The 25,557-nt window shown below is 41.2% G+C and overlaps 1 protein-coding gene across 1 annotated transcript in view; it reads right to left on the reverse strand.

The window, feature by feature from the left end:
• Positions 1–25,557, reverse strand: part of AUH (AU RNA binding methylglutaconyl-CoA hydratase) — a 188,776-nt gene that overhangs the window by 84,224 nt on the left and 78,995 nt on the right. The window contains exons 5-6 of the mRNA XM_075211142.1: positions 14,126–14,218; positions 4,487–4,543 (exon numbers count right to left, since the gene is read on the reverse strand). Of these exons, the coding sequence (XP_075067243.1) occupies positions 4,487–4,543; positions 14,126–14,218 (150 nt within the window). The remainder of the gene's footprint in view (positions 1–4,486; positions 4,544–14,125; positions 14,219–25,557) is intronic.

The raw sequence follows: 25,557 nt of genomic DNA on the forward strand, positions 1-25,557 counted from the left end.
TGCATAGTTGTTTCTAGATTTCCACCAAAAGTGCATGGTTTTTCTGACCAATACAGTGGGGTTTACATAGAGCAGCAGTTCGCAATGTCTGATGGGAAGAGTAGGGACAGAGTGAGGGTATATTTTGCCAAGTAGAAAGTAGGTATATCAAAGGGACAGTTTTGTGGAGAGGCGCAAAAAGGACCTAATTTTCTTTAGAGCTGGAGTTCCATAACGGAACCTGGGAGCTGCTTCATTAAAGAGCCGAAGATGACCGAAACAAAGCTGCTGCGCATGTGGGCTACTTTAGTGGGGCAGCTGCGGAGCTCCAACACGCCAGACAAATGTGTGCACGTGCCCCATCTGACAAGCGTGCCAGGAGTTGCCAACCCCTGCCCTATACTATCGCTGGAATGCATTTTGTGCCTTCCCGTTGCACATCAGTGGAGAGGTGAGTTCTAGGCACACTTTGCCACGTAACAGTGTGCCACATATGAAAAACGTCAGGTCTGTTGTCCCCCCATGATTCATTTAAGCCATAATTGAGGCTAAACCAACAGTATTTCAGAAGAAAGGCTGAAACATTTTATTTAATGAAAAGGGTGGTTCTAAAGTGGTAGGCGGGTGACAATTTGATATGATATTCATACTTCTGCACAGTGCACATTTGTTACGATATTCTGCAAACCTTTATGCATTTCTAGTTTGCGGAGACACCTCCCAAGAGAGGAGGGTAGGTTTACACCTTGAGAGAGGAGTGTAGGAGTGAACCTTCATATGTGCTATGCACATTAATGTTCCATTATTTTTCATGTCACATGTTAGGCTAATGTAATTTCATAGAAATACAGAGATATTGAGAGTGGTATGCAATCTGTCAACATATCCATTCCTTTGTAGTATTGTGAATCACTTTAAATGTTATGCCATAAGTAGTAACAATTACATGGTTTCTTATACTTTTTGTACCTGACTACATCCTATGGCCCCACATAAATAAAAATGTACAAATGTAAGCTTTGAACTAAAGTGAATCAATTCATATTATACATATAAGTACATAGTAGTTCTGTCTGCATTCATAAATGAATTTGAAGCAGGCAAAAAGGAAAGTATAGCACTTACAGTCAAGTCCATAAATATTGGGACATCGACACAATTCTCATATTTTGGGCTCTATACACCACCACAATGGATTTGAAATGAAACAAACAAGATGTGCTTTAACTGCAGACTTTCAGCTCTAATTTGAGGGAATTTACATCGAAATCAGGTGAACAGTGTAGGAATTACAACGGTTTCTATATGTGCCTCCCACTTTTTAAGGGACCAAAAGGAATGGGACAAACTAAACAATCCTACATCAAACTTTCACTTTTTAATACTTTGTTGCAAATCCTTTGAAATCAATTACAGCCTGAAGTCTGGAACGCATAGACATCACCAGAAGCTGGGTTTCATCCCTGGTGATGCTCTGCCAGGCCTCTACTGCAAATGTCTTCAGTTCCTGCTTGCTCTTGGGGCATTTTCCCTTCAGTTTTGTCTTCATCAAGTGAAATGCATGCTCAATCTGATTCAGGTCAGGTGATTGACTTGGCCATTGCATAACATTCCACTTGTTAACCTTAAAAAACTCTTTGGTTGCTCTTGTAGTATGCTTCGGGTCATTGTCCATCTGCACTGTGAAGCGCCGTCCAATGAGTTCTGAAGCATTTGACTGAATATGAGCAGATAATATTTCCCGAAACACTTCAGAATTCATCCTGCTGCTTTTGTCAGCAGTCATATAATCAATAAATACAAGGGAACCAGTTCCATTGGCAGCCATGCATGCCCACACCATGACACTACCACCACCATGCTTCACTAATGAGGTGGTATGTTTTGGATCATGAGCAGTTCCTTTCCTTCTCCATACTCTTCTCTTCCGATCACTCTGGTACAAGTTGATCTTTGTCTCATCTCTCCATAGGATGTTGTTCCAGAACTGTAATGGCTTTTATAGTTGTTGTTTGCCAAACTCTAATCTGGTCTTCCTGTTTTTGTGGCTCACAAATGGTTTACATCTTGTGGTGAACCCTCTATATTCACTCTTGTGAAGTCTTCTCTTGATTGTTGACTTTGACACATATACACCTACTTCCTGGAGAGTGTTCTTGATTTGGCCAACTGTTGTGAAGGGGTTTTTCTTCACCAGGGAAAAAATTCTTTTGTCATCCACCACAGTTGTTTTCCGTGGTCTTCCGGGTCTTTTGGTGTTGCTGAGCTCTCTGGTGAGTTCTTTCTTTTTAAGAATGTTCCAAACAGTTGATTTGGCCACACCTAATGTTTTTGCTATCTCTCTGATGGGTTTGTTTTGATTTTTCAGCCTAATGATGGCTTGCTTCACTGATAGTGACAGCTCTTTGGATCTCATATTGAGAGTCGACAGCAACAGATTCCAAATGTAAATGTCAAAGCTAGAATCAACTCCAGACCTTTTACCTGCTTAATTGATGATGAAATAACGAGGGAATAGCCCACACATGTCAATGAAATAGCTTTTGAGTCGATTGTCCCATTACTTTTGGTCCCTTAAGTGGGACGCACATATAGAAACCGTTGTAATTCCTACAAAGTTCACCTGATTTGGATGTAAATACTCTCAAATGAAAGCTGAAGGTCTGCAGTTAAAGCACATCTTGTTAGTTTCATTTCAAATCCATTGTGGTGGTGTATAGAGCCCAAAATATGAGAATTGTGTCGATGTCGCAATATTTATGGACTTGACTGTACATACAAATATTTTTTATGGAGACAAAGAAGAAAAAATTAAAAAAAAATAAAAAATATTGAGCATATTTCATCCAGAAATTCCAGGTGGCGATCACAAAAACACATTGGATCATTTACAAAAATTATCATATCTGGTACGAAAAGATTAGTTACAAAAATAATGTTTATTTTTTATCATATGTTTTTGTTAAAAGCAATGCTTTATAGCAAGATGTTAATTTTCATGATATAAATAGTAAAGTCGTTATTGTAACTGACAGACAAGACAAATAATAAAACTCAACATAATATTGATTTTGTCAATTACTAGGCTTCCATTTAAGTGACAAAATAAAAAAATAAGAGACAATTTATATTAATACACATATGTAGAAGCATACTTACCTACCTTTGGCAAGTTGTATCCGGTAGAGGGGCATGTCAAGAGAGCGGAAGGGGCGGGACCTTGGTGAAATGCGCCATTTTTGCCCCGCCCCCCACGTCAAATAGGCCGTTTTGTCGCGGGGCCTGGGCCAAAATGACGAGATTCACAGCGTATCGCGGCATTTTAGCCCCGCAATTGCAGGAGATTTGCCAGCTCTCCTGGGAGTCCGTGAGACCGAACTGAATTTCGTGAGTCTCCCGGACATTCCGGGAGAGTTGGCAAGCATGTGTATATCTATACACATAGGTGCAGGAAACACATAAATGAAAAAATATTTATGAAACATTTCCCAGAATTCATCATAACTGAAAGTACAAGAGCTCCATTAAGGAAACAGGTCCATTTTATATCCTTTACTTTCCATTTCATTAGGCGATTACGTTCTGTATGTATGCTAACTGCACCATTACTTGTTTGATTGTTTTGATGCTTACATGATGAGGACTGTTTGTTTTAACTTTTTTGAGACTGATGTAAAACAGACAGAAGCTCAAAATGGCAACATGAAATATATCATAAAAAAAGAAACATTACAGCTAAATTAAGTTACTGGTGAGAGTGGTTACAAAAGTCATTAAGATCTATGCAAGTAATAATCTCTGACAAATGATTTACATTTGGCACGGTAAGGTATCTGCTACACATATGGACATGAAAGCATCAGCATCTGCTTTAATAGCAGTCACTATTGACAGTGATTGGTCTGGGAGAAGTTTGAAAGAGGGAGGGGCTCAGTGCTAGGGATCAAGGAACTTGATTTGTTCTGAGACAGAAAATCTATCACACAATTGGTGGTTCCCATCGCATCAAAAGGCCTCCTTCTCTGTAACTGAAGGGCACCTCCTCTTTCAAACATATTCTGGCCAATCTATCAAAAACAGCAATCATTTAATTCTAGATGGAATATAACTCTTTTAAACTAACAGTGACATTTCCCTCCCAAACACAGGCAACTAATATATGCCCGTAGGTGTGTCCATGCACTAGCTGAAACATAAGTGATCAATCATCCCTATACAAATAAACATTCTACACACTTGTCCATTGCTAGAAAGAGGATGCTAAAGAGAGGATGCCGGATCCATGGATAAAAACAGATTGGTGCAAGTCACATCCATGTATCATCAAGAGGTTTCTACAAAGATAGTATATGTAGACTAAGCTATGCATAGGGATATTTCATTTCTCTGTTAAATTGGTCAGTTAGAGCTTTTTAGAGTGAACAGAGTAGAAAAAAACAAATGCATCACTGGTTGGGAGCACAAACTTAATAATAACATACACACTACATGTGAATGTAAGTCATACCTGCTCCAGGAATTATCGCCAGCTTGGTTTCAACTAGTCCCATTTTTGCTGATGAAGCTGAGAAGACAGAGAAACAAAGTAAATGTTATAAAAGTCAACTGTCCAATAATGCTGCTAATAACACAACATCAGGTACTTTATATTGTATATACTCTTTTGTCCAAAGCAGTATATTATGCCTTAAACTTTGACATCTATTTTACTATAGCAGCTTATGTCAGACTAGAACATTATATGCCAATAATAGCAAGGACCTAAGATGATATCTTGGTATGGAACATTACAAAACACATTTATCAATTGGAATTAACTTGATTGTTAAAAGTTTGGTAATAAAGTAGCAATTGGCAGGGTGAGCCAGTAAGGAATTGGGTCCTATGAACTGCTGTTAAAATGCAACTTAATTCATCATCAGCATCCGTTATTTATATAGCGCCACTAATTCTGCAGCGCTGTACAGAAAACTCATTCACATCAGTCCCTGCCCCATTGGAAGTTACAGTCTAAATTCCCTAACATACACACACACACACACATAGACAGAGAGACGAGCTAAGATCAATTTTGATAGCAGCCAATTAACCTACCAGTATGTTTTTGGAGTGGGGGAGGAAACCGGAGCACTCGGAGGAAACCCACGCAAACACAGGGAAAACATACAAACTTCACACAGATAAGGCCATGGTCGGGAATCAAACTCAAGACCCCAGTGCTGTGAGGCAGAAGTGCTAACCACTAGGCCACTGTGCTGCCCGATTATATAGTATATTATTATTGTGTGCATGGAATTGGCTAGAAGATGATGGCAAATTTTATTTATTTATTTATTATAAACACCCTGACAGCACTTATTGGTTAATTTAGTCATCTGCCAATTAACCTACCAGTATGTCTTTGGATTGTGGGAGGAAGCTGGAGCACCTAGAGGAAACCCACGCATACACAGGGAGAACAGACAAACGCCACCCAAGCAAGACAGAATTAAACCCATGAACCCTTCCACTTTGAGGCAACAATACTAACCAATCGCTTCCTACCATAGATATAATAATCTATATGCTTGCTGTCACTGTCACTATTGTGACATCATAAGGGACATTTAGGAATGTGAAAAATTGCAAATGCGCAGAACACTGATGTATTTGTGTAATACACCCACTTTTGAGCAAATGCATCCATTCTTATGAGTAAATACATGAATATGAAGGAGATATTTTAGGGGGAAAATGGAAAAGATTAAATGAATGGTGGGGCTATAAATGGTGGTAGTAGGTGAGACTTTTTACTGTTTCCGCCCATGTTACACAGGAGTTTCCAGAGATCGGGAACTGGGTGTGGCTTTAAAATGTGCTAGTTGGACAAGTAAGCCCACTTGCACAAAAAAGGAGCAGTACCAGTACGCAACAAGCATTATGAGAGTAAATAAAAAACAAGGCTATAATTTTGGAAAGATCCCAGAAAGGGAGGTAACACTGTTGAAACATCTGTGGACAAAGTTAGTGTGATGATCGTGGAGTTAGTGTGTGTGTGCTGGGTACTGGTTAGTGATGGGAGGATGTAAGAGGGGTCCATGATCACTTAATGATCTAGGTTCAGCGATGCCTTTCCCCATAACCACGAAATACCAACTTAGCAAAGCAAGCTGGAAGTATTTCACAACCTCTTGAAAACCTCTTTATTGTATTATTATATTGCCATTCAAAGATTTTGTTATATCTCCTAGCATAAATATCAGGGATTAATAGATAGCTCAGTCAGCAAATATTTTGTTTCACAGTGGTAAAAGTTGATCTGAGTTACACATTGCAACAGAGTATTGTTGAGTAATCCAAATCATATTTGAAATTCTGACGTGTGCATTTCCAAGTCCATGACATAGTAACAGACAAATCATCTATTAATCATTACCCATAAATGAAGTGAATCATGTAACAAAACAATGACAAATTAATTTTGAGCATCAATGGATTGAAATAGATTTTTGATCACTGATTTATTTTTTCTACAGCCTCCAAATACACAGGGGATACACTTCAGCTCTTCCACTGAATAAAGAGAACTGTTTTCAATGAGGCTGAGTTCTGTGGGAGGATAAATATTCTGATGACTGTACATTCTCGAACCGCCTAAGTACTCCCCCGGGGCAAAAGCTTTTAATCATTACAAACTACTGGCAATTGTGCAGACTGAAAGAGATCTATCCACTTTTCACAAATGACCCTGACACTTCAGATGGGTGAACAGATCAATGTTATTTGTTTTATCTTCTGTTATCACTCCTATTTCATGATGGCTTCATCAGCCTGAAACTACTGGATACAGTTGTTAACACAAATATTACATAGTACAATTTTTTCTGACACACCAATGAAAAAAAATAAAAGTCATAAAAATGATGACCATATGAACTTTGTCTCACATAGACAGCGCATCCTGAAATGTTGAGCAAGAATTCATGGGGAGTTCTGCTGAGCATGTGAAAAACACTTCTAAAGTGCATCAGAACTGCATATGTGTTTTTAACACAATTTTCACCCTATTCTATTAATTGATTTGAATGAAGTCCTGCTCACCAAAACAAAACTGTAATGTCACTGCATATGCACATTTCCAATTAATGAGAAGATACCACCAACTTCATATCAAATGCAATAGAAAACTACATCCTAAGGGTGCAATGCGCCCTAATAAACAGAATGATGAAAAAATGGGAGTATGTTTGAAAATCAAAGTGCAGGAGAGGTAATATGTTTGATTTACAGAACTGTTCCATGTTTCCCCCATTTGTCATATCCATTGGAAATCATGGTATGTGTTAAACACATTAAGGGGCTTATTTATGAAACTAAAAAGTGTGTTCAATCCCCCAAAAACTCTTATTTACTATGCTTTGCTTATCTCTTCGTTTTACTGAGCAGTCCCCATAACAGTGTATGGGCACTGCTCAGTATCGCTAGTTACTAAAGTTTGATGAAAAAAAATTATCAATATTTTAGCATGTTAATGTACGCCAGCTTCAGCTGGCATACATTATCATGAATGAAAAGATTCAGAGCTGTCAGCTCTGCTCCGAAGAGCAGAGCTGGACAGCGCATGTGTGGAGGGATCACATGATCACTCCCTGTCACTCACCGCTCTCTCTCTGCCACTGTATAGTGCAGGGATGTTTGTGCGCGTGCCTGAGGTTTTCAGTCGGCGCATGCGCACTGGAGTGAGAAGAGGACCCCCGTGTATCACATACTTCTTCGGAAGTGAAGAGGCAGTGGTAAGTAAGTTTTCCACTTCACAGGAACAGTAGTTTTTCAGAACTGCTGTTCCTGTGTTGCTTTTTTCATAAATATGAGAAATAGTTCAATCTTTATCAATGCAATAAGGATTGAAAACTATTTTTCATTTTATGTTGATAAATGTGCCACTAAGGGAGAAGAGTGGTTGGTAGCCATCTCTTTAGTAAAACTATACAGCACTGCTCATCAGTACTCACATAGGTAAAGAGCATCCTTCTCCTCCTAGACATGCTTGGCACATGGGGTACTACATTTTATGGAAAAATCTGTTTCCATGAAAATTTCCAGATATTACAGATAAAAGATTCCATACATATTATAAATGTCACACATTTAATCTGAAAATAACTGAAATACAGTGACATTCAGCACAATTTTGCTTTCCTAAAGCTATCAATAAATGTGTCTCTAATTGTAAAAGTATTTTAAATATATATAAAAACGAACAACAGCTATGTAGAAGCAATTTCTATATAGAATTTATTTCTATTTTATGTTGGTAAAGATTTCTCTATCCACCTTTCCTCCAAATAACAGATTTTAATGTTATTACAAGCATGACGTTTCAGATCTCAATCAACATTACAGAAATGGAAGTGGCTCAATAAATTTATAGTTCACAGCAGGTGTATGAAAGGGTGGGGTTATCTAGAAGGGAGAAAATACAGAGAAAAATCTCCCAGCAACATTGCTGTGAGCCAGTAAAAGAGCTGTTTTTATACTTGTACATACAAACACAGAATTCTCAGTTACACACATTAGCAAATGCATGATAAGTCACCTGCCACTTCACGGCGCTTCTGTCAACAGGGTGGTCCTAACACCCTATATACTGGGTCATACATTCATGTGTTTTTAAATTGAGAGCTAACTTACCAAGAGGTACCCCACGAGCTGTCAAATGGCAATAGAGGAGCAGCAATCCCCATCAGCTACTGATACCAAACATGCCTCTCAAACATCTGCAAATGTATAATAAACCACCTGCCACTTTGCGGCGATTCTGCTAGATATCTTTCGACACCATATACCTCTCTAGGGTTATCACAGTTTGCAAAAATGATCAACGGTGGCAAATTATACATCTTTTAGTGTACTGATCTACCACAAAAGTATAAAGTCACAGAGAGAAATTAGAGAAGAGGTTTATGTACCATTTTAATTATGAGATTGGGTTTTAGAGTACTTTCTATAGAAAAGACAACTCTAACTTCAACAATAAAATCCCATAATACTACTGCATACTATATATCAGTCTGAGATTTTATCTTTAGGCTATCTATGCCTGTCAAACTTATTTGATGCACCTAAAAGTGTGATTTTCACATTAGAACAGTTATGAGTGGCACATCGTCTTTATCTCTGAGCACACAATGTCTTACCTTACAGTGCCAAGGAGCTTCATGCAAATACACAATTCTCCTGGTCCACAATCTTATGCTTTCTTTGTAAACATCTCTCCCCACCACCCCTGGGCTCTGTACTGTACTTCCCATACAATGCTTGCTGGCAACAGCCCTATTTATTAATGTCTTCTCCATTGCCACCACCCTTGGTGTTTGGTACACACAAATGAAGACAAGCTGTAGAGAAGCCACACTCTCTTACATCCACCAGATATCTATCGCATATATTACATAAGTCTCTACTCTAACAGAATGTACTACAGAGAAGCCACACTCCCTTACATCCACCAGATATCTATCACATGTATTACATAAGTCTCTACTCTAACAGAATGTGCTGGCCTTAGTAAATGCAGGGGATAAACCATGTTAATAAAGTTCCCTAATGTCTGTCTAGACAACACCATGTGTGATGTGCCTGGATGCACCTGCTCTCACAGGAATGTGTTCCTGGAAAGTATATTCACAAGATCTTATAAATGTTATATTATTAATTTGTTCCTATATATTATTATACATCTAAACTATTTTGTATACAATATGCAAATAATAATACATTAATGTTACCACACAAAAGTGTTTACTAGACAGATCATGAGTTTTTCTTTCCATATATCAGTGGTTCCCAAACTTCTGCAATTTGTGGCATCCTTAGAGTCTCCATAATTTTTTCAAGGCACCCCTCCAAAATAATTACTGAGCAGTCCTGTTTTAGAAGTAGTTGGGTCAAAAAAATGTAATAAGTATTTAGGTCAAGACAGAAACACTTATTTAGTTGTATGCAAAAATGTCCCCTCTGCATACAGTCACTCTATCCCCTCTCATGCTGTCCCCCTCCTCTGCCCTGGCACGCTGTCCCCCTCCTCTGCCCTCTGTCACGCTGACCCCCTCCTCTGCCCTCTGTCCCCCTCCTCTGTCACACTGTCCCCCTCCTCTGCCCTCTGTCCCCCTCCTCTGGCCTCTGTCCCCTCTCCTCTGCCCTCTGGCACGCTGTCCCCCTCCTCTGCCCTCTGTCACGCTGTCCCCATCCTCTGGCCTCTGTCTCCCTCCTCTGCCCTCTCTCTGTCCCCCTCCTCTGGCCTCTGTCCCCTCTCCTCTGGCCTCTGTCACGCTGTCCCCCTCCTCTGCCCTCTGTCCCCCTCCTCTCCCTCTGACACGTTGTCCCCTCCTCTGGCCACTGTCACGCTGTCCCCTCTCCTCTGCCACGCTCCCTCTCACTCTGTCCCCTCTGCCACAGGAAAACCAAAACCAAACATAAACTCACCAATCCGCGCGGCACCGGGACCCAGCATTCTCCCTCTCTCTCACGCAGCTTGTCACTATAGTGACCAATCTGTGCAGCGCCGGGACCCAGCATTCTCCCTCACTCTCACGCAGCTTGTCACTATAGTGACCAATCTGTGCGGCGCCGGGACCCAGCATTCTCCCTCTCTCCCACGCAGCTTGTCACTATAGTGAGAGAGGAGGATGCTGGGTCCCGGCGCCGCGCGGATTGGTCACTATAGTGACAAGCTGCGTGAGAGTGAGGGAGAATGCTGGGTCCTGGCGCCGCACGGATTGGTGAGTTTATGTTTTGTTTATTCCTGACTTTCCCACGGCACCCCTGTGACAGCACCACGGCACCCCTGGGAGCCGCGGCGCACACTTTGGGAACAGCTGCCATATATTGAACTGTTTATCTGCGCTTTCTAACTTTAGTGATACATCTTATTGTAACATTTATCATTAAACCTATAGTTAATAAAATAACATCAGTGAAATAAGGTAACTTTTATCGTGAATATGGAAAATCGTTCTGGCCAATAAGCAGGTATCCTTTGCTACTGTCTAGACCGGCGGTTCCCAAACTGTGCGCCGCGGCTCCCAGGGGTGCCGCGGCGCTGTCACTGGGGTGCCGCGGGCCAGCCCTAGAAAAAAGAAAGAAAACAGGAACTTACCAATCCGCCGGGCGCCGGGACCCAGCAGCCTCCTCTCTCCTGCAGCTGTCACTGAATATCAACGTCAGTGACAGCTGCGGGAGAGAGGAGGCTGCTGGGTCCCGGCGCCCGGCGGATTGGTAAGTTCCTGTTTTCTTTCTTCTTTTTGTGGCTGGCGCCTGGCGCGGGGCAGAGTGAGAGGGATCGTAGCAGAGGAGAAGGACAGAATGATGGCAGAGGAGGGGGACAGAATGATGGCAGAGGAGGAGGACAGAATGATGGCAGAGGAGGGGGACAGAATGATGGCAGAGGAGGGGGACAGAATGATGGCAGAGTAGGGGGATAGAATGATGGCAGAGGAGGGGGATAGAATGATGGCAGAGGAGGGGGACAGAGGGCAGAGGAGGGGGACAGAGGGCAGATGAGGGGGACAGAGAGCAGAGGAAGGGGACAGAGAGCAGAGGAGGGGGGCAGAGGTCAAAGGAGGGGGACAGCGTGAGAGAGGGCAGAGGAGGGGGACAGCGTGAGAGAGGGCAGAGGAGGGGGACAGCGTGAGAGGGCAGAGGAGGGGGACAGCGTAAGAGAGGGCAGAGGAGGGGGACAGCGTGAGAGAGGGCAGAGGAGGGGGACAGCGTGAGAGAGGGCAGAGGAGGGGGGACAGCGTGAGAGAGGGCAGAGGAGGGGGGACAGCGTGACAGAGGGCAGAGGAGGGGGACCAGCGTGAGAGAGGGCAGAGGAGGGGGACAGCGTGACAGAGGGCAGAGGAGGGGGACAGCGTGAGAGAGGGCAGAGGAGGGGGACAGCGTGAGAGAGGGCAGAGGAGGGGGACAGCGTGAGAGAGGGCAGAGGAGGGGGACAGCGTGAGAGAGGGCAGAGGAGGGGGGACAGCGTGAGAGAGGGCAGAGGAGGGGGACAGCGTGACAGAGGGCAGAGGAGGGGCCAGCGTGACAGAGGGCAGAGGAGGGGCCAGCGTGACAGAGGGCAGAGGAGGGGGCCAGCATGACAGAGGGCAGAGGAGGGGACAGCGTGACAGAGGGCAGTGGGGACAGCGTGACAGAGGGCAGTGGGGGCAACGTGAGAGAGGGCAGTGTACCTGGATGCAGAGGGGGCAGTGTGCCTGGATGCAGAGGGGGCAGTGTGCCTGAATGCAGAGGGGGCAGAGTGTCTGCATGCAGAGGGGGCATTTTTGCATATAACTAAATAAGTATTTCTGTCGTGACCTAAATACTTCTTACATTTTTTTGACCCAACTACTTCTAAAACAGGAATGCTCAGTAATTATTTTGGAGGGGTGCCTTGAAAAAATTTGGAGACTCTAAGGGTGCCGCGAACTGAAAAAGTTTGGGAACCACTGGTCTAGACTGTAATCATGAGTACTGTCATGTAATCCTTCCTTATCAATGTTTATCACTATAGCTCGCCCACAAGATCTATCTTTTTCCCCATGCATATATATATATATATATATATATATATATATATATATATATATATATATATGGTAATGTAATTAAATATTATTTTAACTGTACTTTATATAGAAATGATACACTCATGTATAACATGGGAAAGGGATATTTTTTATCTGTATAGATACTCAGTTGTCATTGACAAAAAAATATTTTGCTCTTTTTTCCAACAACTATTTCAATGTCTCTGAGCCCTCACATATATTTTACCGAAACTACAATCATTGAACATTTTTTGGGATTTTTTTTTATAGATATTCTCATTTATTTTAAAGTAAGGTAAATAATATATATTAATGAAACTGGTGCAAAGTAAACAAGTGGTGGTGTCCTTAGCAATCAATAAGATTTTTAGAAGAATGGCATGATCTGACTGGTTGCTATGGGCAACTCCACCTTTATCCTTTGCACCTATATACCTGCCTATCTATTTGGTAGGTGGGTGGGCGAGCTAGGTGGAACAGCATAATCATGATCGGACTGGCTGGGAGACACATTGCATCGCCTAAAAATAACAATTGTGAGTCATTTTTGAAAATGGGTGAACAGGTAACTCTTCAGAAACAGTGCTGTAAACTATAGCAACGCAAGCTCAGTTACCAGTAAAAAACTGTACCTAAGAAGTGTTGACAACTTTCTATCAAGATACTCTGTAATACTGCAATATGTAGTACAGTTATAATATATATATATATATATAGATATATATATATATACACACATGCGCACGCACATATACACACAAGTTTATATAAAACAGCGAGGAACACAGAAGAAAATGAGTCACTAGTTAAACCAGCATTTTACATTGAAGGGATGAGGAAAATTGGTGTAAAAATCCAGGAAAGTATAAAATGAGGGGGAGGTCTAAAACACCCAAACCTTCGATCAGAATAATGGAAATACACAGAATTTGACTACATTGCACTGTATTTTGTTAAACACTCTGCTTTTGTAAACTGTATAAACATGAACTGTTTCAATTCCAGGACAGTTGGGACAAGTACACCTTGAGTGCTGCGCATACCTGGGGCAGGTGAACACTGCATTGATGGGGAGGGGAAGAAGACTGGGGGGCGGTGTGTGGACATTGTCCCAATTAGGGACATGTAAAATAAGGCAGCATTACCAGTTACTGACATGCTTTGTCCCCATAGTGTACACTGGAATTTTTGCAGGGGGCACCTCCATTTCGGAATACATTTATCGCTCACCATTTTATAATGAACACACCAGCACATTCTATGCAGTAAAAGCCAATGCTGTACTACAGGAACTGAGGAGTCTGGGGAGAAAGAGTGGGTGAAGTCAAAATGTGACTAGCAGCCAGGAATGCTTTAAGAATAAGCAAAAAATATATATATTGTATTTACACTATTTTGTTTTATTTTTTTGGAATTACTAAACATGAACTATTGCTCTGTTGTGAAAAATTTCAGCAACTATTGCAGTACAGCATACTGCATCTGTGCAAATGATGTGGTAAAATGTTGTGCATGAACATTGGATATGAGCTACAAAACAAATTCAACAAAAAAATGAAATCTACACATTGCCTTACCTGCCACTATAATGTCACTGGCTAAAGCCATCTCTAGGCCTCCACCTAAAGCTGCTCCATCCAAGGCAGCGATGGTTGGCATTGGAAGATTCGCTGAAGGAAAAAAAAAAGTAGATCATTACAAATTCATGAAAACAACCAATTAAGGAAAAAGTACAAATAATAGTCATTTAAATCCCAGTATTATAGCACAACATAGAGCAAGTATGTGATATCTGACTGGCTGAAATTAAAACACTGTTGAAAATCTCAATTTGTGTTAGACATGTTGATCTGATCTATTAAACTCAGTATGATGTTCCAAAGACTAAAACTGAAAGAGATATTTTTCAAGTATGATATGAGGTGTACATCATCAATAACTGTGGGCTAACTGTAGCCATTTAAAACTTTAAACAAATCCCCTAAAAGAAGTTATAGGCTAACTTTAGGAAAAACCACCCCCACCTCCCCTCACCATATCTAACAGAACTGTGGGGGTTCCATAGCAGGGATCCACACAGTGCAGGACAACTCATCACCGCCAACACTGTAATGTCTCTAGAAGCAGTTCACATCCAAGCACAGCTAATTAAAAACTTGTGCTATCAGTCAAGTTACTGGTAAACGAAGTACTACTCTGCTTCATTCACTGTAAAGAAATAAAAAAAATTATTGACATTATGTTGCAAATGTTCCCATAAGCTGAGCAACTGAATAATAGACAGACTTGTTAGGAAAAATCCATTGTTCATGGTTGCATTGTGCATGTGTAACTTAGTTAACGCAGAGCGCACAGTTAAGTTAGGGGATATTTCTGTCCACTTGCAATGTCACCACTCTGCTTGTTAGTCAGTCACCACACTCATTCATTGCAGGAGGCAGTAAGGGATGATACTAAGAACCTGCACTTCCTTCTGCTTTCAATGTATCACCAGCGTGGTGACTAAAAGCATGACAGTCACAGCACTGGTAATACAATAGAAGGGAGAAGAGGCGATAGTTATCACACTACATTCCCTCATCTCTGCCACCCCTAGGATAGTACCATCTGAGATAGAATTCTCACCTACCATGGAACAGCTATAATGATGACAATAGAAAACAGATTTTGTCCCTTTAAGCTATTAAAATAAAAAAGTTACTTTGTCTTCTTCTTACTGAATGATGTTCTACTTTTATGCTTCCGATAAACAATATATATGAACTTAAAAATGATTGTTATGGAGCTAAAAAAAACAGCCCATCTGCCAGTGCATGCCCATTTTACAGACAGATTGCATTCTATCCTTTGTCAACATCCACCCCCATAAAGCAGCTGAACTTCAGGGAAAGATGTTGATAATCATCTTTGTAATGATCTCAACCAGTTCATACAGTACAAGTTTTATCACCAGTAAAAAAGCAACCTGATCTTTAAGGTAAAGTGGGTAGGTGATGCAATAGATGTGACCACAAACTAGAATATTATTAGCAAAACATCACTAAATATGACTGTGCCTAGTTCACAGTCCAACTCATTCTTTCTATATCTACCACCTACTAGAAAACTAAGTTCTGGAAATGATCGACATTCACCACCACCGTCACTTTCTGTGTAAATAGCTAGGTGGTGGCAGGGTTGTGGCCTTAACTGGACAATGCTATTACTATAACCACATATGCATGCATTTTTATTTACCGGAAATGTGCATATTTTTTCGGCATGGCAAAAAACAAACAATGTTTGAGATACAGCCCACTTTTACAGAAAGTAGCATCAATAGAATCAATACTTATGAATTAATACAAGATCATTCATAACATTGGCCACTAAAGCAACTTGGCTTCATCTCTGAACTCCGCACTTTTCATCTACACTAAGGGCCTGATTCAAGTCTTGACGTATGACAGATTGCATAGCGTATCTAGTGTATCTGCGCATGCCCAGAACCCAAACCTATGTGTCTGAACACAATCCGCACGCATCTGAGACTTACGACCCCTTACGACATTAGATGCGGAACAGGGGAGGGAAGGGGCAGACTAACGTAGGCCATGTACATTAAGGGCATGTCCACGCAAATGGGTCTAATTCAAATCCTCTTTTTATCGTACGTACGCTTCTTTTCAGCCAAATCTTTTGCATGCACTCTCAGGTGTAAATGTTGAATGGTAGTGATGACCAACACGGCATAGTCTTTGATTAAAAAAATACACTTATGTAATGACAGAACAACTGTATGCATTTAAGATTTATTATCAAAACGCAATGTATGCACTGTACACATTGTAGAGTTAATTAGTTATTTTAAAAGAAAAACATTATTAAACTAAAGATATATATTGATTATATTTGAAAACTTTTTTTATTATTATAATGCTAGCAGTTGTTATTTTAATTTATGATCAAACAGAAGTTATGGGCACTCTGATGATTTGAATTTATTGTTCACTTCAGTGTGTTATGTGTGTCTACGCTTTCAGATAGTACTGTTTATACACAGTGTATTTCCACCCCTATTCAAATTGTGACGTATCTTAGGAAAAGCTTTGAATAGAATACTGGTGGAACTACGCAATAGTTACATATTCTTTTTAAACACGTAAATTATGGACAATTTGTGAGTGAACTTGAATCAGAGTCACTATCTGTAGCTCATTGAGCCATAAGGGAAACTAATGAAATGTCTGCTGTTTAAATAATATCGGTATTTGTATTCTTCAATCATTGTGCTTCTCTTGCAATATGAATGGTTCGGCAGATTACTATGCCACAAAATGGTACAGATCTTTTGCATTCTTGGGTTGAATTTACTTGGTTTGTTTGAACGACTTACAACAAAAGTTGTGTTGCACAGAACAAACACAGCAGTAAAATCTCGTTTTAACAAACTAAAATTGCACACAAGCTGATATTGCAATCTTAAAAGTGTAAATCCATGGAACAAATGTTCTTTTGTGACATCACATGCCCTTTTGCACATCTGCACCTGGCTTTAAGGGGAAACTTATGTATGTAGTGGTCAAGATAGCAGTTCCTGAGGGGGTGCAATGTTTGCACTAACCGACATGAGGAGTTGGGTGATTTGAGGGCTTTCCTTGCTAAGTGCACATTAAGCACAGGTACATTTACATGAGTATTTCCTGCTTTGAGGGCAGGCACACAGACTTTTACTCCCTCCATAAGTACTGTATTTATCTGGCTTCCAGAAGTCCAGGGGGTAAATTTATCAAGCTGTGGGTTTGAAAAAGTGGAGATTTTGCCTATAGCAACCAATCTTATTTTAGCTGTCATTTTGTAGTATATAGTAAATAAATGACACCTAGAATCTGATTGGTTGCTAAAGGCAACATCTCCACTTTTTCAAACCTGCATAAATTTACCCCCTTGGAGTCTATTCTTTGTACGTAAAATGTGAAATGAATGAAAGGGATAGTCCTAAAGTTGTAATATGTTTGGACTTTGATGTGGTGCCTTTACGGTTTTCATCATGCACACTTTCTAGCACATCCTCCAACCATTAACCAGTCTGTAACTAGTCACACATTTATTTTAGAGGGGTGTTAGTTACCAAATGAAAGAAAAAGAAAATAGGGTGTTACTGCCTAAACTTTGAAGCAGGAATTCTTGCTTAAGTGATACTGTTAAGTTGTGGTAATTTTTTGCTCTTAGTTCTTGAGAAACGGCACTGCATAGTTTATCCTACCAGCACTCAACTTGATGTGCATATTATTAATCTTCTAGAATATGGTGGTTGTTTTACTTAGAGAGATATATAAACGAGTGCATAATTAAAACACCCCGATAGGAGGGAGAACTTTTATGTATTTTCTACATTTGTTTTTTGTAACATTGACAACTATACTCCCAAAATTAAAAACATGCATATGAGTATGAAAGGTGTTCAGTCTTGCTCTGACTTTCCATTGCAGTTCTTAAAAAGTGTAAAAGTAATTATTCCTTAATACCTCAACTACAGTCTCTTGACAGCTCAAAGATCATGTCTTACATAGCTGTATTTGTGATGTCTCTGGTATGGCCACTGTGCATAAAGTAATGTATTTGCAGTCTGTACAAAACATCACTATAACATAGAGACTAGCAATCACACAACCTCTGGCTTTACACTGCGGTACAGTGATGCAAGGTAAAGAAACACCACTCTCCTAAATAAAATCAGCTTTCTATAAACAATAGAACATATAGGGCCTGATTCATCAAGGCATGTATCTTTCGAATTTGAGTTTATCGTATGCAAAATCATTTTGCGCATTCCCAGTTTCGGCAGAACCATCCATGAATGCAGTTCTGTTCTGTGCGCCTGTGAGTGCAAAGGACACTTACTATAACATACGATTTCTGGGAGAGAACTGGGCAAGGAAGGGGCCTTTTGCTATAGTCAATGTACAACAAGGGTGTGCCAAACTCAAGCGCATGCAGCCATGTCCAAATCAAGTCCTACATACATCAAAGTTACTTAGTTTTATGTTGTATCTCTTGCACAAGCTATAGGTCTAGTCTAAGTCCGGATCAGTAGTGACGACAGTCTCGCATACATGCTATGACATGTGTTTGCAAGCAGGAGCAACTGTTAAAATGTATTTTATGTTGAGCAGACATTAACAACATTCTAAAAAATGTATTTCATGGAAAACAAAAAGTAACAAAAAAACAAAACTTTTTTTTTTTAACTGTTTTATCATTAATGTTTTTATTATTAACAGGTGACAATAATTCAATATTTTTTTATTTTACTGTGCATTCTTTTGAGAATGTATAATAGGTATGGGACGTATACTGCAACATCTTGTGTAGTAGAGCACAGCAGACCTACACCCGAATTCAACAGCACACGTATCCTGAGATCCATGCCTTGCTGAATTTGGCTGTACGCAAAGCCTAAATACGTATATATAATATAGAATGCTGGGTTGTGCTCAAAATGCATGCCTTTATTATTCAGGCCCATAGTGTGATGGAAGGATTTAGTTAACAATTGTCTTCTAGGTATATTATTTAGCTCAGTATTACAGAGGTTATGAAACACAATTATGTCCAAAAGTGGGTTTACTTACTCTTTAAATTATAAGACACAACTTTATTGTTACACACATAAAATACAGGTATTCCTCACTTAACGACCGAGTTCCGTTCCTACGACTAGGTCGTTAAGCGAATTGGTCGCTAAGTGAGTACAGTACTGTTATATGCACCTACATGTATTGTAATCATTTTTATTGATTCTGAATGAAGAAATAGACTAAAGAAAACTGTATTTTGTTAGTTTGCTTTACATTACATAACACTGCATAACAGAAAATAAACATGTGTACAGTAAAGCTCTACAAACAGCAGCAATTATAACAATGAGGACCCAGGGAGAACCTGGTTGTAAGTCCGAGCGGTCATTAAATGGGTAGGTTGTTAAGTGAGGAATACCTGTACATATTTTCTTAGATCATTTTATCCAATTTAAAACTATTACCGTTTATACGGTAAACTTGCGCGTAAAAACCGTTAATACGGTAGTTTACTCGCTGAATTTCATCTCGCAGCTCCTGAAATTCAGCGAGTAAACTACCGTATAAACGGTAATAGTTTTAACGCGCTCGTTTTTTTGCGGTCCGGAGCAACAATTGAATACCCCCAGAGAGTCAGAAATCATATTTATACCAAAATATGAAGCCAATGTAATGGGGTGGGGCTCAGACAAACAATTTCACTAAATATGCTATGTAAAACAATGAATACAGAAAAGAGAAGCTGGATGTAGGTGGCACAAAGATGCATTTTGATAGCAGCCTGAGATCACCATACTGTGCTGCCCTTCCAATATTTCTCTCATTCTATAGTTTCTCTATTTCCTCTCCTCACATCTTGACACTGCACATCACATGCAGCCCTATTCTCGCTAACATAATCACAGTAGTGGGAAGGACACCGCTTCTTACAAGATCAGCGCACTCAGGGGTATATGGCATCCTGAAAAATGAGGAGAGAGAACAGATGTGGAGAGAATTAACACAGACTGCTGCTGGTTGGATGGGGAAGAACAGGGATGGTCAGGTAAGCATATTTTCCTGAATCCTGAAAGTAAAGCCACAGACAGACACCAAGTCACATAATAATCAGTGAATTTATCTGTTGCTGATAAGACTAATTCATCCATTGAACTACAGAAGTCTAGCCGTTGAAACCAGTCCAGGATGGACGGTGGGTGGGTGATCTCCAACGTGTTGGTATCACTGCTTTCGCCGCTGAAATTAAATATTTTAAGGCCGTAGTGAATTTGGGCAAGGAGCTAAACAGGTTTTCAACTAGGAGTTTATAGATATTGGATAGTAGATGAGGAGGACAACTAGAGGCCGAGCACATTGATTCAAAAAGTGTGGGGTCTCTATCTTTGTCAGTGCGGGAAAGCCCCACTGATAAAAAAATGCTTAATTTGGAGATATCTCCAGACCTCAGTGTGCGGAAGTTCCCATTTGGCTTGAATGTCAATGAAGGAGAACACACCCGATGAACTGGTCAGCTGGCCAACACGTGTAATCCCTGCCTGCACCCCAATGTGCTAACTTGTAAGCCTGGAGTGAATAATGGATTATCAAATAAGGGGGACATAGGTGAGATCGGAGAGGAGACGCAGGGGGATGTCCGCAGTCTGGACCACCTTGAGATAGTGGGACCAATGGTGGGATGTCTGATAGTAGGTAATCTGCTCAGCCAAGGAGTGTACTGGGGCAGAGATAGGAGAAATGATCACTCAATAGTAGTCCACTGCTTCTTACAGTTGGGATTTGTCCATTCAAGGATCCTCCCTAGCATGACAGCATTGTGGTAAGAAGGGAAGTGGGGAAGCTGACGTCCCCCCAAGTGTCTGCTCCTATATAGGACATCATGTTTAAAACGGGATCTCTCCCCCACACACACAAAGTCCCTCAACAGTCTATGTAAGCCATTGAACTATTTGTTGGGAATGCAGTTAGGTAACGTTTGTAGGAGGGTAAAGAACCCGAGGGAGGATATTCATCTTGACTATGTTCATTTGTTCAATCCAAGAAAAAGCCCTGCCCTGCCACTCTCTCAGGTCAATCCGCAACCTAGCTGTAAGGGGACCAAAATCAAGGTTGAAAAGTTGCAATAAATCTTTAGAAATGAGCACGCCCAAATATTTGATGTGGGCCAGGTGCCAATGAAATGGAAAAGCCTGCTGGAGTCCCTCAACCACGGTGAGAGGCAAGGAAAAATTAACAGCTACCGATTTAGAATAATTGATTTTGAAATTTGAACCGCTGAAACTCTTTCACCAAATTAGGAATTGATATGATCGGATTGGTTATCTGCGAAAAGCGCTAGTTTGTAGTCCACCTTCCCCACTAGTAATCCAGAAATGTTAGGATTGACCGTGGACAGCAACATGGCTGGAATATTTGAACACAGTGCTGAGTGAGCTAAATTGATAACCTTAGTCGTATTATCCCTAGCCTCTTGGCCTGTAACAAAGCCCACTTGATCCGAGTGAAAAATTCCCAGAAGCAGGAGTTTCAGCCTGTTTGCAAAGAGCTTAGCATAAAGCTTAATGTTCACATTGAGTAAGAATATCAGCCTATAGCTCAAGCACTGTTACGGGTCTTTGCCCTCTTTAGGTATCACCATTATCTGATCTTTCAAGGAGTCCTTGGAGAAGTAGGTCTCCTCCGACACAGCACTGAAGGCCGGTAACATCAAGTGAATGAGTTTATATTTAAAGGCCTTGTAATAAGAGATAGAAAAACCATTGGGGGCCAGTGCTTTTGCCCGAGGGAGTTGCTTTTATTGCATCTGCCAATTCACGGTGGGTGAAGGGCTCTTTCAGTGAGGCCACATCTTCCTCTGAGAGAGTGGTTAAACCGACCTCCATTAGATAGGATAAAACTGGAGGACTCCTATCCAGTAAGTCTGCCCAGGGGGCCTTTCCTGATATATTATAGAGTTGAGAATAAAAAGAATGGAAGGTTGCCGCAATGTCAGTAGTAAGCTGACATTTCTTACCCTTATCGTTTTTAAACATAGCTATGAAAGTTTTGGCTCTTTGGGAACGTAGGGCCCTCGCCAACATGGACCCAGGTTTATTGCCCCAAAGGAAATATCGGTTACGACATTTTCGGAAGTCCAATTTAATTCTATCATAGAGAAGTTTGTTCAAAGCTGTCCTAGATTCCGTCAATTTCCCTCACACCTGAGAGGATAAGTCGGCTTTGTGGCTAGATTCTAAATCAGTAATTTTTTGAAGGAGCCGATTTTTAAGCTTTTCCTTTTTCATATATTAGCCTAGCTGTATTATTTTGCCTCAGAGAACACATTTATGTGCCTTCCAAACAGACACCACCGAGGTATTATTGATTCGATATAGTCGTCAATGACCTGTTCAATTTGGGTCTTGCAGAAGGGGTCTTGTAAGAGGAGCTCATTAAGTCTCCATGAGCAACTCCTAGTCTTCGGTTGTGCCAAGTGTAAGGACAGAGAAATAGGGGCATGATCTGTCCAAGTCGCCAGACCTATGGATGTGATGTGAATCAGTGGGAAGTGTCTATGAGAAAGAAAAAAATAGTCAATACAAGAGTGTGGGTGGGAGAAAAAGGAGTAATCTCTCTCTGAGGGGAATGTAATCTCCACGTGTCGACCAGCTGAGAGCCATGTAAGGTACGCCTTACCTTCCCATGAAGAGATCCTCGGTACCTAGAAGCCCTGTTGGATGTGTCGAGTGCAGTGACCAGTTGAGATCGCCACCCATCACCAATACAACCTCTGCCAGCATAGCTATCTTCTCTAAGACCATTTCCAAGAATGTATGCTGACCCTGGTTTGGAGCATATAGAGTGACAAAGGTATAAATAGTACAATTTGCATTTAACCATGCGGGCTCTTCCGTCTATGAGTCTTGTTCTCTGCAAGACATTAAAGGGATGTTTTTTGGAAAATAATATCGCCACCCCCAGGGTCTTAACTGTGCTATTGTTGCTAAAATACGGACAGGGATAGTAACAATCCCGGAAAACAGGGATAACGCCCTGTTTAAAATGCATCTCCTGTACAAAAACAACACCAGCACCTTCTTTATGAAACTCACGCAAGGTGCGTGAGTGTTTCTCTGGTAAGTTCAAGCACTTGGCATTGACCAAGAGCACTTTAAGGATATCATTCATGAGAGCGGGCCAACAACAGGACACTATATGGAAAAAGCAACAGAGTTTTCCTTCATCTAAAGACGAGTGGGACTCGTCCTCTAAATGACACCCTAAAGTGCTAAGGATGAGTCCCACTCATCACTTCCCAACGTGATCTGGGGTTTCCGATTTTGCTGGAGGAAAATAATCTTTCCTCCATTAGAATTGTGCACATGCACAGCCCACTAAAGTCTAAGGGAAAGCCCGGGATAGGAGGGAACACTCTATCTCCCTTATTTATATATTACATTAAATAAATATGTTATGAACCCAAAGGTGCTCAGCACAGGGCTGAGAAGCACCTCAGTTGTGAAGGGGTTAAATCATTTATAGCAAGTTTCAAACACATTCAGCCTTCTGATCTATGACTGGTCATTAGCAGAAACACCACACTGAAAATCTGTGTGAATGAACTCCTTAGTGGTAACCAAGTACACTTCTAACTTGTTCCAAAGTTATTATTTCATGTGCCTGAAATAGAGATGTACAACTCTCTAACACTGAAGCTTTGTGCCATTCACTGTCTAACTATTGAATTGTGTATAATAATACTATCTAGTTTCTTCCCAGCTACATGCTGAGTTCTATGTACTAACAACAAACATGTATTGTTTTCAAAGAGAGTAATTTCCAGGTAAGTGTATTTACAACAAACAATTACATGGGATATATGGTCCATCATATCTGCATCATCCACTGCTTCCTTCCAAATGAAAGTTGTCTATTGATCATCATCAGTTACGTATTATGGTTGAGGAGAGGAGAAAAGGATCACTTGTCAACTCAAATCTGCTGAACTTGGGCGTCAGTAAGTCACCCCTGAGCCTCTGAACTATATTACAGGGATTTGCAAAATAATTTTAGTAACAGAGAATGTGTCATTGCCCTGTACCTAACTAATGTGTAGGACAATCATTCCCCAAGACGATGAACAGCGTACACAAAAAATGTTTTTCCATAGTTGTCCTCTCACCGAGTATGACCAAGAGACTCCGGAATTAAGGAGAGACCTCCCAGACTTCCAAGAGACTAAGGAAATCTCCCAAGAGCATTCACTTGCAGCTTCACCATGAGACTACGTCAACAGAACTCTGTACATACTGGGGTGGGGGATGCTTGATAAAATAATTGCCCCATCCATTTTTTGCTGCAAATCATGTCTGTTTTTTTCTCACCTCGCTTACACGAAATCCAGAGGCAATGTAGGAAAAGTAGACAAGTATGCTTTTATTCCCACTCCCACTGAGCCCTAGGGCATGGGAAATGAGACAATCCTCATTTCCCCACCTGTATTCAGTGAGATAGATTCTGGAAACTTACTGTCACATGTAAGACCCCAGTAAGTGCACAGGAGGGTGCACTCTTTTTCTATGTTCAGGCGGCACCAGGATCTCCCTATCCTCGGGTACAACCAATGTAATAAAAAGATGGTGAGCCCCAACTTGGTTTTCTTGGGTATGCGCAGCGAGCATGTCCCTTCTATCTAGAATATCTGCCTCTGTTCTATTGGACTCTGCCTCCCCGCACCCCTACTGCCTCTATACAAGGCTCCTTTACATAAAATACGCTGCCTGTAGATTTAGTCATTAGTAACCCTGGGAATCCAGCTCTAGTGTCCTACTGCATATTCTCTTCTAGTGTGTTCCTGGTCATGTTAGTCTGTTCCTGGTTTTTCCATCCACGCCAGAGTGTCACGACCAGCAAAGTGATAGCGAATCACGAATCACGTCATTTGGCCCCACTGCCTAATCTGTCATAACCATTTTTGGCCTATAACAGAATGAACAGAACAGAATGAATTGTGTCCTAAGTGTCACGAGCCGCGGCGGTACTCACAGCCACCGCGGCTCGCATCCTGTCTGTCCCAGCGTCCCAGCCGTCGCTATGACGACCGGGACAACACTTCCTTCCAGCCAAGGCAACGGCCGGGCAGTGTCGAGGCAGCCAGGCGCGCCTGCGCATTAGGGGCTAATAGTTAGATTCAGCCTGTGGCTGAATTAGCAGACTTTAGCCTGCAGGTGTGAGGTTCAGGGCTAAGCCCTGATTGGCCTTGCAATCCGTGGATGCCTTTTTCCAAGCTCTGGGGTTATTGTACGATGACCCAGACAGGGCAGCCTCAGCTGAGTCTCATCTCCGAACGCTGAGGCAAGGACGTCCCTCCGCGGAGGAATATTGTGCGGAATTTCGGCGATGGTCCACTGATAGTGCCTGGAACGATCCAGTATTGCGAAGACAATTTTGCTTAGGATTTACCGAGCAGATTA

This window comes from Mixophyes fleayi, chromosome 1, assembly GCF_038048845.1.
Source record: "Mixophyes fleayi isolate aMixFle1 chromosome 1, aMixFle1.hap1, whole genome shotgun sequence".
In the NCBI taxonomy this organism is placed as follows: Eukaryota; Metazoa; Chordata; class Amphibia; order Anura; family Limnodynastidae; genus Mixophyes; species Mixophyes fleayi.